We start from the raw sequence: 15,700 nt of genomic DNA, 5'->3' as shown, positions 1-15,700 counted from the left end.
GCCTTTGTTGTCGTTTTGTTGGTGGGCAGGCGGACGGGGCGCTCGAGGGTGTTGGCGGAGCGCTACCGATTGCGGGCTGGCGGGGCTGGCAGCAATCCATCGGGCCGTCGGAGTCGCTTCGGCACGAATTATGTGCACAGCTCAGGGCACCACTACCCACCACCACTACCCTCCACCACAAGCACCCGCCACCACGCGCCACTCCGATCCCCGCTGAGCCGATCCGCCGCCGCCGGCTAGATTACCGCCCGCGTGTCGCGCCACTGTACAGCCTGGTACAGCCCAACACGTGCGTGCGCTCTCGCGTGACGCACGGCAGGGCGAATCCCCAAACTACTGCCAAACTACTTGAGGAGGTTAGCGACGCCGCTCTGCAGGCCCGAGGAGGCCGAGAAGGCCCTGGAATGAGCCGCCGGCTCTGCACCGCAGGCCGAGTCCGAACGGCGCCCTCACGCCGCTCTCTCGCAGCCCTCCGGGCCGCCCCGCGAGTGCGAGAGAGACGCCAGCAGCGCTGGCCGGCGCGTCTTGGAGGACGCCGAGCTCGCCATAACTCAGGCGGGTCGCGGTGCGGCTGCGCGTTGCCGCCGGCGAGTGCTGCCACAAAGCCTGGTGCCTGGGAGTGCTGCCTGCGCGGCCACGGCGCAAAGCTTTTCCTTTTTCCTGTTTGCGTGTTGCCTATCCATCAGGGGCTTGACTGGCCGTTACTGCAGACGCTGCGGACGCCCCACCTGCGGCAGCGGCGTCGCTGCGCACTCTCCCGCCACGCCAGACTGCCAGGCTGCCAGACGAAGGCGTGAGGGATCACCCCGGGTCACCCTGGGTCGGGCGGTGCTCGAATCATGTCTTAAGGGTGGAGTCCTCGCGCCGAGGGCAGTTCATTCCCCGAGAGCTTGATTCGCGTCCCAGCCCGCAGAGACACTCCGCGGCGTCGGCGCGCACCTCTCCGGACTGGAGGCAGGCGGCTGGAGGCAGTCCTGATGAGCTCCTTATCTGGGCAACCCTTCCAGGAGCTCCCGAGGGAGGCGCCATTGTCCTGACTGCCTGCTGCGGGCTGCTTCCTCACAGTGTCGCTGCCTCTCTCGCGCGCTCCGGCGGCGTCCTGTGGGGGTGCGAGAGAGACGGAGCGCAGTTCGGCCTTCCTGCCGGGACGGCCAGATAGCGGGATAAGGCGGCGCGTAATGGAGAGGGGCGGTGCCGGGATTCGAACCCGCGTCCCCGCGTCCGCCGCACGCGGTGTGATCACGCAAGCGGAACGCCGCCGCCGAGAAGCCAACTTGGAAGCAAAACAAAACGCGACGGCGGCGCGCGGCCAAACTCCCCGGCACTCCGCGACGCGCGCGACCACAGCATCGCGGGTACGCAAAAAACCCACCAAAAAGCCGCGCGCCGTTCGAAAGGAAACTCCAACAAAACTCTGTGGCGCGCGCGCTATTTTGCGGGGAGGTGTAATTACGCGGGCAAAAGTTGCCTCCCTTTCCGGTGCGGCAGATGTGTCCACCGAAGGGCCTGGCGTGTGGCGTGTGCTCCGCGCCCCCTGTGATGAATGCGAGTTGCGGGCGGGAAGTATAGAGCTGCCGAAAGTCGAGGTCGCTCTCCGCCGCAATGGGGAGCAAAGTGTTTTTTTCCTCCGCTTGGATTTTTTTTACTGCGGGAAAGCGCTAGGCTTGATTAAGGAAAGTACACTCTGAAATAACCACGAGGGACCCGACACAACGGCCACCGCCACACCCGGTGCGTCAAAGTCAAACAGGCAGGCAGCGGTCCGGAAGCATTGCCCGATCACGGACTTGAATTTTGCACGCCACTCCGGCCGGGCTGGGCCCGCCGGGGAAAGCCTTTATCGACTTTTCCTGTTTCCCGACACTGTGCCACGCGGCGCGGGGAGACGGATAGCCGTGGTCTCGGCGCGGAGTGTTGGGTGTGCACACTGCGCAGGCCTCGCCAAAGGCGGCCAAAGGCCTCGGCCGCGCCACCTGCACGCCTTGATGGAGTCCGAGGCCTCTACGGGGCAGCAGCCTCATTCCGGCCGGGCCTCGCTCTGTCTCTCTCGCACTCGTCCGGAACGCCCTCCGAGAGCGAGAGAGACGGAGCGAGTCAGCCTGCCTACAGGGTGGCGGTCGCAGCTGGAGGAGGGCGTAAGTAAGTTAGCGGCGTTGAGCGGGCCGGGCCGGGGCGGCGGGCCGCGCGGAGTGGAGGCTGAGCAGGCCGAGACTTTCTCTCGCTTCCTCCGTCCGAGTTGAAGTTGGCACAGCCTTTCTGCCGCCACTGCATGCGGGCCCGGGCCGATACTCGTCCTTGATGAGCCGAGCGAGTGGCACCGAGGCTCTCCAACTTCACAGAAAAATGGCGCCGCGGCCGGGGCTCGAACCCCGAGCCCCGGGCTGCAGACGCTGCAGGCTGCGGCAGCTCGTGCAACAAATGGCGTGCCATCTTGATGAGCAACCGCCTTGTTCCCGCTGCCTCGGCAAGTTTCGCACCGACGGCCAGGGAGAAAGAAAGGAGGTCGCCTTCTAATTATAGCGCGTCTAATTTGGGCTTTATCCACGGAAAACAGTCGCTAAAGAAAGGGAGAATCTGAGGCGGGACTCGCGAAATAATTTATCTGGCCGGTAATCCGAGACATCCCTCTTACACCGGTTTGCGATGCGACCCCCCCCCCCCCCCCTTTCCCCGCGCGGGGGGCATCGAGCCCTGAGCCGGATCATCCCCGCTTGCTTCATCCACCCCCGTTGCCCGTCGCGCCCCGCGGAGGGGGGGGGGGGGCAAAAGTGCTGTCTGGCCGGCGTGCGCGTGCTGCCGCGCCGCTGTGCCCCTTCCTCAACAAGCGGCGCACGATCGGGGACCAAATTGATTTTCGGTCGTCTCGGAAACCAAACGAGTATTAACCGAGAAATTTGAAAGGGAAAAGAAAAAATTTGAACTCTACACCCCCTCCCCAGTCTTAATGGGGAGGCCTCCTGCTTTACTTCGGTGTTCGGGATGGGAACCGGTGCTATCAGGTACCTGGGGTTAATCCCGTCAGCGACCCAAGCGTTCGCCGGGGGACCCAGTAGGACCCCAAAGCTCAGGCAGCTGGGTGAGAGCACCCAGTACGAAGCTCTTTGAGGGGCGGGACGTAGAGTGAGACGACAGAGAGACAGAGAGAGACTCAGACAGAGAAGAGGTTTGGTGGGAGCTTCTTGTTTTCGTAGGGTTGGTTGTGTACCCCATGGTACCCCCACTGTCCGGCGCTCCCGTACCGAACATACAGCGTTTTAGGCCAGCTTCAAAGGACTTATCAACGCCTCCCCGACGAATCAAGGAGGCACCACCCGCAACCACACACCGGATGGTCTGGATTGATGGATCAAATACGCCATCGCTCCAGTGCCGAGGCCAACCCGCCGAAGCGGATTGCTTTTTAGACACCCACAGCGGAGTGGCCAGGTGAATGTGACTCTGACCACTACGCTATCACGCTTGTACGTCTGGCAGCGTGTTGGACGACGGGTTTGAGTTGCACTGGGAGGAAGGCGGTCGAAAAATGTAATGAAATGATGGGATTCGATCCCCGGACCCCGCCATCGGGATCACACGACTTTACGCTCTCGGCCACCACGGCCCATGATGAAGGGATCGGCGTGAGGTGGGTGCTTGACGCAACAGGACTCGACCGACCCGGTCAAAATTTCGCAAGAAGTTGGGGGAGTCGAACCGCCGACCCTAGCATTGGGAACCGACGCCTCTACTCCCTGGACTACCACGTCCCATGCTCGGAGTGGGCTCACGTTTACGGGTTTGAACCGCACTGGGTGAGGCAGTAAAATTAAATGGAAATATTTGTTAGGAGTCGAACCTCCGGCATGTGGGCCTGTTGCACACGGCTCCGCTCTCATGGCCTCGAACCACCACCCTTAGGATAGCAGTCGAAAAAACTTTTGTGACGCTAGTATTCGAACGCCGGCCTGCGGTAACTCGATCCCACGTCTCTAACCTCTCGGCTATCACAGCAGTTGTGAAACGCGATGGATCATCTGCTTTCATTAACGTTCGTTGAATGAGATTTTTTTCCGGTCGTTTTCCTATTTTCAACGGCGTACCGGAATTGTGAATGAGAAGTCGTCGACGGTCGTTTCCGTCGGGTGCACCCAGCCAGGCATTCGAGCCTGGCCGAGCGGACAAGGGGGCGGGTATGAACCCACGGCGGCGGGGACGCGCTGCAAGCCAAACACCCCGAGGAAAGGGGGCGGGGGGCTCCCTTGTTCTGGCGCAGCCGTGGTGCAGCCCCCCGCCGGGGTGGGGAGTCCGACGGGGTAAATGGAGGGTAAGCAGGGGGTCTACGGAATATAGCGCGCCCAGCAGCACGGCGGCACGGCGGCAGCGAGTTATGGCACGGGGTTCCGCCCGTTGGCGCGAAAACAGAGGCGGCGCGGCCGAGGGGCGCGGCAGGGCCTCGGCCGTGCCCAGCTTGTTGTGCGCGGGGAGCACAGGGGACCCGTCTCGTCTGCTGTCGTCACTCGCCCGAGACCCACGGAGACCCTCTCGGAGAACCCTTGGTTGGCCATCTCACGGAGCGGCGTGCGCGATTTGCCACGCTGAACGCAGCGGGATTAGCAGTGTCGTTCCGCTACAAGGGCGCCGTGCTGCTTGACGGCCTCGAGATGCTGCCCGACATGCGCCCGGCACCGCCCGAGAGGGGCCTCCGCGTGCCTTCCTGAACACAGCCCGGGGTTGTTTGCTCTCCACACACACTCACGCACACACACACAGGCACGTACGTGTTGGCCGTGTGTGCAGGTGTGTGTAAGAGGGACTCTACTAGCCCGCTTACACTGAAACTTGGCGAGACATTTTTTCACTCCAAGGATGGCGCGAGTTGTCACTTCGGCATTCAGTGGCAGCCGGTGGCAGCAGTGGCGGCAGTGGCGCGGTTTGGTTCGGGGATGCAGCAGGCGGCAGGCAATTGTCTCCGGGCGCGGTTCCCCCCTTCTCCGCTTTTCCGCCCCAGCGCTTCGCCGCTTCGCCTTCCTCACTTTCGACCTCGCGCCGGAAATGGCCGAGGCTGCACTTTTTGCCCCGCCGTGATGGCGTCGATGAAGGTCCTTCCGGCGCCCGGGGCCGCTGGGCCGGCACGGCCGGCAGGGCCGGAGATGGCGGCGGCGAGAGTGTTTCTGTCGCCGCCCACCTCCATCTCCAGCATCTCCGCGATGCCAGGCCGCCGCGCCACTCCCTGGGGCCCACTGCCACACTGCCACTGCGGCCTCGGCCCCGCACTGCACTGCCGCCGCCCGCCGCGCCGTCGGTCAAGTTGTTGGCGCTCTTTCTTGCCTGCTCCGGGAAGAGACGCTGCTTCGCCGCTATCGCGGCCTCCCCCTCCCCCTCCCCCGAGCCCCGCGGCAGCGACACCCGCCACTTCATCACCCCAACAACGCCAACAACGCGAACCGGGACGACCCAGTCCAGTCCCCACCCCCGGAGCGCGCTCTCGCGGTAGCGCTGCCGAGCTGCAGGGAGCGTATGGGGGCGCGGCCCGCGGCACGGCGCGCCCTGCCCTGCCGCCATCCCTCTGCATGAGGCCCGTCGCCCCGTCCGCCCGGTCGTACCTGGGGTGGGGGAGCGGCGGATTCGGCATGCCCCGCAGTGTGGCCGTCGGGCCGTCCCAGCAGCACACGGTACATCGACCACAGGCCACAGGCCGTGGCCGCCGTGACCCACCCCGAGGCGAGGGCGCCCTCCCTCTCAAAGTGGAACGCCAGCCGGCAGGGCGGACCCGGGCGACAATGAAGATCTCCGCGCGATCCTCTTCATCGAGCAGATTGCCCCGCGAGCCGCGAGCACGCCGTCAATGGCCCAATGCCGCCCAATGCCCAATCCGCTCGGCCCATTCATCGGGCCGTTTGCCGATGCCCATTATTCAGCACGCTGATTCAGGGAGTCGCTTTCGTCTCTCTCGCACCTATTCGGGATGTCCCCTGGGTGCGAGAGAGACAGAGGGATGAAAACGGCTCTCGAGGTCAGTCTGCAGCCGCTCCGCGCCCTCGTCCACGCCACCAGGGCCAACACGGTCATCACGGACGCGATGCAAAGTTAATGCCTTCAGGGCGCGCCGCGGTTCGCGCCAAGTTGGAGTCAGCCCTCGCCGTCCTCGCGGTCCTCGCGGTCCTCGTCGTCCTCGACGTCCGCGTTCCGCGCAGCGCCGAATTTGCATTCCAATTAGCGACACTGTGTTAAGAAAAGGATTTCCGCGACGCGCCGCCGCCTGCAATCACTCACATTGTGTTCTGTGTGCGTGACGTCCTGGCCCCCGGCATTAATTCGCAGATTGAGTTAGTCCTGGCCATGCGGGCCGGACCGCCCGGTCCGCTCCACCACCAGCGGGCCGCACACACGCACACACACACGCAGACCGCCGAGCCCTTTCACGTGCATGTCGCTTCGGCATCTCGTATTCCGTCCAATTGTGTACCCTCTCATGTCACCCCCCCCCCCCCTCTCCACCTGCCCTGCTGCCGGGGGCGCTCCCTCTGTGGGACGCGACGGGAAGCCGAGTCCCCTTCCCTATTCCTTTGCCTGCTTTGCCTGCTTTTGCCCGCCGAGTCCCACGCTGCCTTTCCACTGCCCCCGAATTCCTCCCCCCTCTCCCCCCGCTCCACCCTGCCGTCCTATTCTGCGCGACGCCGTTCGCCTCGAAAGCCTCGAAAGGCCGCACTTTGAGCCGCGCCGATTCCGGGGCCCGCCGGGCCGCTCTGTCTCTCTCGCACTCGCGGGGAGTTCCGCAGGGGTGCGAGAGAGACGCAGGACGCAGGACGGACGCTCGCAATCCGGGCTGCTGCCGGTGCGGCATTGGCCACCATCAGGGCAATGATTGCGGCGTGCCGTGCCTGCCGCGCTGGCTTCGGGCGCCGCGGGGAGGCAGGCTAATATTCCGGCCGTTTCGGCACAGCGGCGGCAGCAGCGGCAGCGCGTGAGCGGGCAGGGGAAATGAATTATGCGGGAGGCATTGCGAAAATGATAAAAACGCCGATGATGCCTGCCTGCCGTGCCTCCACTGCCGTGGCGTCCCGTCCGGGTGGCCTCCCTCCGGCCGGCTGGCGTGGACTCCACGTCGACGGCGGCCCTTCGGTTGGGGCGCCGCGAACCCAATCAGGCCACCGTCTCTCTCCCTCTCTGTCTCGCTTGTCGTCCTTGGCCGCGCTAACCACGCCGCCGAAAAAACGGCGACAGTCGAAAGAAAGGGACGCGAGACAAAAACTAGCGGCGGACAACGACGCGAGCAGTCGAAGCCAATGACTCTTGTCTCGCTGTCTGACCTGCCAGGACGCGGCAGCCGCGCCATCAGTCGCCGTCCTGCCTGGCCGCCCGGCCGTGCTGCGCGGGGGTAAGGACGTTACCGTCGTCCTCAGCGCCCCCCGCCCCGCCCCGCCCCACCCCGGACGGCCTAACTCTACCTCGGCGCCGCGTCCGTCCAGCAAACTCGATTCAATGGAAAGCAAAGGCGGAGCAAAGCAGCAAAGCCAGGCAAAGGGAGATGGCGATCTCGCCGTGCTGTACAGTACACTGGTATAAAGCATTCGCCGTCGGCGCAATCTCGCTTTCCCATTGGCCGGAACGAGGGCTGCTTCCGGCCACTCTCCGTTGTCTCCGAATTACTCTGGTTACTCCGATCTGCAACAACATCGCGCTAAAGCCCTGCCATGCCATGCCCGCCTCGCTGCCTCGACATCTTTGAGGATTGGGAAGTGGATTTGGAGCCCGGCGAGCCTCGCTGCCCTTTGCCTCTCGTCCTCTCGTCTCGTGGTGGTGCGCGTTGCGGCGCGGTGCCTTGCCCAAGGCCCGCCGCTCAGCCGCCTCTCTCTTTGCAGCCCGCAGACATGGCCGCGCCACCTCCCCAGGGCCCGTGACGGCCGCCGTGACGGCCTCCTCGTGCGGGGTCCCGGTGCCGCCATGGCCGGCCGAGGCTTGTCCTCGCCGTGGCCGCGCGGCCCGCTGATCCGGGCCCCGGAGGTGGCCGTCGAGGCCCCCAAGCACACAGACGACACGTAGCGAAGCCCCGCGGCCAGCACCGCCATGTGGCTCAGCAGAGTGGCCCGCTCGGCGGCGCCCAAGGCCAGCCCGGTGCAGTTCTACCGCGGCGGCGACTCGGCGCGCGGCGGCCGGTCGGCGGGCAGCAGCGGCGACTACCTGGCCGACACCGACTTGGACGAGTCGCCCAGCCCCGCCGGCGCCACCCCCACCGCGGCCGCCGGTGAGACGGTGTCGCCCAAGAGGACGTCGTCGCCGAGCATCCGATCCGTGCCCGACGCCCTCAGCGACACCCTGCTCCTGGACACACCCCCGCCCACCGTCAGGGTCAACTTCCCCGACGAGTCGCCCACCAGGTCGACGGGCATGGGCTCCAGGAGGGCGTCGCGCGCGCACCTCACAGCGTACCAGCGTCGGAGACGGTCCACGCGGTCCATGAGCGCCTGGAGCGACATCTCCTGGAGGCTGGATGACAGGTAAGGCGACGCATCAAACGACCGTCTCGCCGTCTTGGGAGCGACCGAGCGGGGAAGTGCCAAACGAATCAATCCTGGCCTCCTCGCCGGCCTCGCCCCAGGGCTGCCCAGCCAGGCCCAGGGGAGCCGTTAGCAGTGATGAGGCTGCCCGCCCGACCTGGTTACTCTCATCCCGGGGAAGTGCCGGTGGGGGCGCTGGGGCCGCTGCCGGGGGCCGACCCTCCGACGCCTCCACACTTTAACTATTGACGGTCACGGCCACGGCCCGAGGTGCGGACGGGCCCCGCGAAGACGCCCATCAATCTGGATGAGCTGAACCCCGGAGCATCTCCCCGATCGCGGCGTGGCGGCATTGCCAGCCTTCGACTTGCTTTGCTGGGGCACTCCGTCGCCTCCTCAATGGAGCCCCGCCCGCCCCACGGTGCCACGGTACACCAGTACGCCCTCGCCACAGCCGGTCTGATTGAAGTGCCGCGTCAGTGCCTTTGTTGCTGTGGCCGCCCCGCCCCGCCCCGCCCCGCCCCGGCGTCCGGGCCACGCCATTTGGCAGCCCGCCCTTTGGGATCGGCCACGCCGTGCCGTGCCACGCCACGCCACGCCACGCCGTGCCTGGCTGCGGTGCCTGCGGTGCCGTCCTCGGGCTTGCTTGGTAAGTCGGCCGAAGTCGGTCGAAGTCGGCACGGCGGCCCCACGTCTCTCTTTCACTATAAAACCGCATCGCGGCGCGCAAGCCCCAGCACTGCGTAAATTCGCAGCTTCGCGGCGGCGAGAGGGAAGTCTTCCAATCGCGGGAAAGGGGGTTGGAGAAGAAGAAGCAGCGGGTGGTCTGCCCGCACCGCAATGGGCGGCGGCATCCCTTGCGTCCCGTGGGGCGGAGTAGGCATCAGGCCGGCGAGCCGAGCCAGACACATGGGCGCCAAGCCCGCCAAGCCCGCCAAGCCGCCGCGGCCCGACGTCGGACGGATTGAATCCGCCAATAAGCCTCTCCACCGGCCGTCTCCCTCGCACCCCTCTCCCTCCCCCTTCTGCCGGGCAGCTCATCCCGCCCCGGCACGCGCCGCGGCCGTGCTTGTCCTGGCGGAGGACGCGCCGCGTGTGGCTTCCAGGGCGTCATTAAAAGCCTCAGGGCGAGCACGGCCCTGGCCGGCACGCCTGCGCGCCACACTGGCAGGCTGTCCTTTATTTCATTATCGGCAAAGCCATTCTGGCCGACTCAAATCGCCGGTGGATCTGCGCCCTGTCGTATAAAACCGGTGGCGCCATTGTGCGGCGCGACGACGGTGCCAAGCGATAAATAAGCTTTTCGGCGGCGATTGCTCCGCCGGGTGATGATCGCCCTACTGAAGGCCGGCGCCGCCAGACTTGTCCTTGCATCCTGCTGGAAATGGTGCTCCGTAGAAAAGGCATGCAAGCATCAAAGAATACTGCGCTTGGACCTTCATCCCCCTTTTGCAAGAGTTATTGTACCAAGAATCGCAAAACGCGTGAAACGCCACTCACCTCTCGTCGGGGCGGGCTCTTTTTCGCGGTGCCCCAGCCCCAGGCGCCGATCTTCGCGTGGATCGTGGCACGGACCCCCGCTGAACGATGCGCAGCGCTGCGCAGGCGAGCGGCAGGAACCTCGATGGCGGTTCGGTTCGGTCCGGGTGGCGTGCCGTCCTCCTGGGGGTCGTGCTTCGCCTCCTTCGCCGCCTTCTGCTCTCGCTGACGCGCGGCACAAATCATCGGGACGGGCAGCGCCGCCCCAACTCTTTATTCGTCCTGCCAGCAGGCTCTCCGTCTCTCTCGCCCTCGAGGGGCGTCCCGTCTGCGTGCGAGAGAGACAGCGTGAGGCAGCTTGCAGAGCGGCGTGTCGGGAGGCGTCCCTCGGAGGCGGGGACGCTCCTCGCCGTTTAGCTGGTTTCACGCTCCGCAGAGAAAGGGGGGGGGGCGCTCTGCCAAAACACGAGCCGTGTCCTTGGAGGGCTCTCCTGGCGGATCTCGTTCCCAATTTATTCCTCGCTGCCGCCGCGGAAGTATGCATAGCTTGCTGATTCCCTTTTCTTTGTCCTGCCGCGTCAGGAACTGGTCCTGGAAGTTGCCCGCCTGCGCCTGCGACTATGGGGGGCGACGTCGGAACTAACTTTTTCATGGCGCCTCGGCGAGCGAAGCGCGAAGCGAGAGTGGCTGGGCCGGATCCTGTTGCTGCGCCGCCGCGCCGCCGCGCCTCAAAGAGCCTCATGCTCAAGGAGACGTCGCCCTTCCGTCACTCGAGCTTCGGCTGGAAGTGGAACGCTCAACAAGTAGTGCAGGAACTTAGATCGCACCTCGCCTCGCCTCGCCTCATGGGTTATGGATCAGCCTGGGGCCGCGCCCGCCGCGCCCGCCGCGCCCAGCCGAACGACCCCCGCACCGGAGGGGTGTAGTGTACACCAGTGTACGCCCAACCCGCGCCGCGGAGCCGCAGAGGCAGGGTATCCGGATACGGCACGGGAAGCACGGGAAGCTCGGGACCAGCGAAGAATGAGCCGCGTTCAGCGCGCACCGCGCAAGGCCCGGCCCGGCGAGGGTCTCGGAAGGCGACGCGCGTGACGGGAATCCAGAAGCCATTTTTGCTCGCCCCTCCCCGCTCTCGGTCCCCATCCTGGAGCATGGCCGTCGGAATTAAACTCGGCCGCACGGATCTGTCTCGGGGCTAACTAGTGGCTGCGCGTGTAGCTCACCCCTCGAGCACACCCACATCCACCTGGAGGGGCCGGGCTGGGCCGGGCTGGGCCGGGCGGAGGCGGCTCTCTTGCCCTTGTCCCACACGCACCGCGCGTACCCCGCCTCGTCGGAACATCCTTCCGCTAAGCCCCGGGGGCACGGCGCGGCACGGCCCTCCTTGGGGACGGCGGGCTGTGGCGGCCAGTGCCAGGCTCGCCAGGCCCACCGGCCTGCAGCCGCGCTGTCTCCCTCAATAAATAACAGTGGCTCCACGCTCCACGGCCCCGGCGGCCTTCCTTTCCCCGGCGACAAAACGGCCCGGAGAAACACTTTGCCAGCCTTCTGCATGCTTCTGCATAACGCGTGCGTGAAAGCGGGGCGGTGGAAGGGGCGCCTCGCCTCAGACTCTCGACGCCAGCGTGCCTGGCCGCTTTTGCATTGCTGCCTTTGCTGCTCCCCTTGTTACGTCACACAACGCGCAGACGGAAACCCCCGCGGTTTTGGTTTTGATTTCGCCCTGTGCGGTTAGGTTAGGGGCCGGGAGGATGGAGAGAGGAGAAACCACCACGTATTTGCTGTGTCACGTTACTCCTCATTCTTTGCTCCTGCACCATTTATCTCCCGCCACCAGGCCGAGGGCCGAGCAAGCCGAGAAGTGACAAGCGTGTTCCGCGACGAGCTGTGTCGGCTAGCTCGTCCGGCCTGTGCCGCATCGCCGCCGGGCCCTCCACCCCCCACCCCCACCCCGCCTTCTCATTCGTACTGCCGCCTTTGAAGACCCTCCACTCCCCCGCCCCCTCAAATCTCGCGCGGGCGATATCCCCACAATGCGGATGTCGTGATGCTCATGAAAGAGCGCGCCGCTGGGGAGAGGCGGTTATGGGGAGGGGGGAGGCGGATTAGGGCGTCGGCGGACTGATCTCGCGCGGGGAGGGCTCTCTCTCGCACTCGGAGGCGTCTGGAGTGAGTGCGGGAGAGACAGACCATCGCCTCCGCGCTCGGAACCAGCCCGCAGCGGCGGCATGGCGTCGTCAAAGGAAAGGACTCGCCCGTTCGGACGGCAGCGGCACGGGCAGCACAGTGCAGGCGACGCGCTGCACCAACCCATCAACCCGGTGGCGTCCGCGGCCTCAAGCCATTGATTTCCACGCCATGTCGGCGACCCCGTCGACCTTGCCGCGCGACGCGTTAACGCCCACCGCCGCCTTGGCGCCTCCCAGGCCTAATTACCTCGAACCGCTGTCGAGCTATCGATCACCGCGGCTTTGTTTTTGTCCGCGACTGTCCGGCCGGGCAGCTGGGGGCGCGTGAGCCGCGTGAGCGCGTCGTAGAAACAAATGACTCGACACTCAAATACCCGCTCTCCCACGGGGAGGGCCACCACCGCGGTGTTTCGCTCCACCGCGCGGCGATTGCGTCGGCGAGTGTGTGGGCCCTGGTGGGCCGCGGAGCCATTAGCGCGGGAATCGCCCTCGCGTCGCGATTGGCTCGTTGACCTCACTCCCCCCTCCCCCTCCCCCTCCCCCTCCGCCTTGTCTTCCACCGCGCGGCCGCCGCACTGCCGTGAAAAGCGATGCGCGCCAGGCCAGGCCAAGCGGTTCCGAAGAAACCGCTTCGTCGCTCCGTCTCTCTCGGGACGCCCCCTGAGAGCGACGGAGACAGAAGCACTCGCTTGTTCGGGGTCGGCCTGCAGATCGAAGGGCAAGCCCGTGCTGTACCGCGCCGCGGCACGGAACGCCGCGGAACGCCGCGCGAAGGGCTGCTCTGCTTTACCTGGTTGCGCCCTGATTGCGGGGGCGGGGGGGGGGGGGGGGGGGGGCGCGGCCGGCACACACTATTTTCTATTTTCGGCCGGCATTCCGATGGGCCGCGTGCCGCGCGCGCCGTGGCCCCGCGAATGCCGATGTCGGCCCATTGACCATTAGTCATGCCTTGTCTGCCCCGCGCTGGCGGTCGCGCTGTCCTCCCCGATGCCGCAATTACCAGAACCGCCACCAGCCAGCCCGGCCTGTCTTCCGCCCTCGCTACATTTATCAGGGGGCAGAGGCGACGAACTGGAGAAGAGTTGTGGTGCTGCGGCGTCGTGAAAAAAAGTTTTTTTTTTTGACAGGCTACAATCGACGCTTTATCGCGAAAAAATTGTAATTTATTGAACAAATTTATTCAAGGCAACACGGCTTCCAAAGTTGCTAACTTGGTATCTTGATAGCGGTGCATGGAATAGCGAAGTTTCCTTTGGCCAACTTGAAGCGTCTCGCTGTTCATTAATTTCGACGATGCTCGCGTGTCCTTGATTCGTCCGCAGCGGTGAGCGAGTCCTGCTGCACCGTGCCCGTCGTGCAGTGGCGTGGCGCTGACGGCCGGACGGACGGACGGCGTGGTCCAGCACGCTCGGATGCCCCGGCTTGCCCGGTTCGCTCCCCTCTGCGACGGCAAGCGGCTTCAAAATGAGTGGAAATGGGCATGAATGTTTCATGGGGGGCGCACCTCGTCACGCTGTGGCGGGGCGGGGCGGGGCGGGGCGGGGCGGGGCGGGGCGGGGCGGCCAAGCCAGGTCGACCTCCTCGCACGTCCGCCCCCTCATACAAATGGCCATCCCGCGCGGCATCAAGTGAGGCGGAATTTTAATGAAAGCCGCGTGGGCCTCCCTCCCCTCGTTATTGCCGTGTTGACTGTACAGCCGGTACACTGGTACAGTCCCGGCCCGACAGCCGGCCCGACGAGGGTAGTACTTCAATAAAATGGCGCAAAAAAAAAGTCGGGCGACACTCATCGGGTCGTTAGGGCAATGACTGCAGTGTCGGACAGATGTAGTCGCGCAGCTACAACAGCTACATAGAAGAGCTTGTCGACCGGCCGTCTGGCTCCGCCCCCTCTCCCCCTCCCCCTCCCCCTGCAGCCCCCAGGCGGTCGCTTCATTTGCGACTCGAATTTGCCCGGGGTGCAATCAGGCCGGCGATAAGCGTGGCGGCGAGGCAAGCCGTTAGCAGATACTGTAGAGTAGTTCTGTTCTATCCTCATTCTCGCAGTGTTTTCATTCTATCCGCCCGCCCCGCCCCGCCCCGCCCCTCCACCACGCGCCCGGGAACGCTAAGTACTTTTCAAGCTGCCGTCCTTCTCTCTGGGCGGGGCGGGGCGGGGCGGGGCTGGGCGTTGGTGTAGAGGCGGCCACTTTGCCGCAGCTCCTTGGCCACCTCGACGTGCGCTTGCCTGCCTCTGCGCGCTCTGCGGGTCCAGCAGTAACCTTTTATCGCCGCTGCCGCGGCCTCGGCCACCATCTCGGCCACGCCCGGGCTCGGACACACGGCACACACACGCACGCACCTCGGGCCTCGGCCAGATTAGGCCCGGACTGCCACGTCGGCCGGAACCCAGCGAGCAGGGGGAGAGACTCCAGCGGTGTGGACGGCCAAAGCGTTGAGGCTTTCCATTGTACTTTGTACTCGCGGAGAGCCGGAAGCGGCCGAAATAGGGCCCGGTGCAGGCGGGGCGGGGGAGCGGGGAATTTCATCCCTTGGCGATGATCGATCCCATTTCATGGCCGTGCGGTAAAGCGGCCTATCTGTTCGTCTCGGTCTTGGTGGTGCGCACGCCAGGCGGGGCGGGGCGCGGCGGGGCGGGGAGGGCCGCCGTGGAGCGGGCACTGCAGTCGCGCTGTGCGCCAAGCCACCCCCCGGCCGCCAGCCCCGCCAGCTGATTCCCAAGGCCCCGGCCGACACCCCTTGCTTTCCCTAGCCAATAAATAGCCGGGGGCCTAGACCGCCTAGACGCGCCGTCGCGCCTCGACGCCCCGCCCGCACCGCAACGCAGCCAAGTTCCAAAGTCCCTCTCCCTGCGGCCACTCGGCGCCGCGGCCCGCCTCGCCCCGCCACGCAGCCACCACTAACTCAATTAATATCCCCGCGATACCGCGGCGGCGTGGCGTGGCGTGGCGCGCGGCCCGGGGCGGCAAAAAGGCACGCGGCGCCCTTGGGCCGGGCGGCTATCGGGCGGGCCGGCCGGAACAGCGTGCACTCTGCTGCAAAAATCGATGTTTAACAGCTGCTGTAGTTCCGCCTCCGGGCCAACAACAGCGGCGCGATGAAGGGCGGGAAGGGAGGGGAGTGGCGGCAGATGGAGGGACTTCCGCGTCGAGGGAGACTCTCGACATGATGAGCCCGGCGCACAACTTGGGCCCTCCGCGCGCTGCGGCGCTGCTGCGCTACGGTCCAGAGGAGCAGAGTGCACATAAATCACGGGTGGAGTGGCAGTCCGTCAGCCTGGCGGCCTGGCGGTCTGGCAGGTGAGGTGGCGTCGACGAGGACCTTGTTGAGGTCCTCCAGCGAGGCGTGGTAAGTGGGTTGGGTCGCTGCAGGTTACGGCCTGGGATCACGCTCGCCACATTGTTGGAGGTGAGGGGGCAATCAGTGCGCCAGAGTTTTTGGGTAGGCCAACCATCCGTGCCCGCCCGTTCCGGATCCGGAGGACTGCCTCCGAGCCGCCTGTGAGGTAGGCATCCCGCTCGCACGCTTGCTCGGCGGGCCTGCCTACCCGCACGT

At 65.7% G+C, this 15,700-nt stretch overlaps 1 protein-coding gene across 1 annotated transcript in view; it reads left to right on the top strand.

Annotated features, from left to right (window-relative positions):
• The first annotated feature begins 8,046 nt into the window (after window positions 1-8,046).
• The window catches only part of LOC117652949 (potassium channel subfamily T member 2), a 61,421-nt gene continuing 53,767 nt past the window's right edge, over window positions 8,047-15,700 (top strand). The window contains exon 1 of the mRNA XM_034398171.1: window positions 8,047-8,477. Coding sequence (XP_034254062.1) covers window positions 8,047-8,477 — 431 coding nt within the window. The remainder of the gene's footprint in view (window positions 8,478-15,700) is intronic.

This window comes from Thrips palmi, unplaced genomic scaffold (genome assembly GCF_012932325.1).
Source record: "Thrips palmi isolate BJ-2018 unplaced genomic scaffold, TpBJ-2018v1 HiC_scaffold_8, whole genome shotgun sequence".
NCBI lineage: Eukaryota > Metazoa > Arthropoda > Insecta > Thysanoptera > Thripidae > Thrips > Thrips palmi.
The sequence above is the reverse complement of the archived record's forward strand: the minus strand, read 5'-3'. Positions and strand labels throughout refer to the sequence as shown.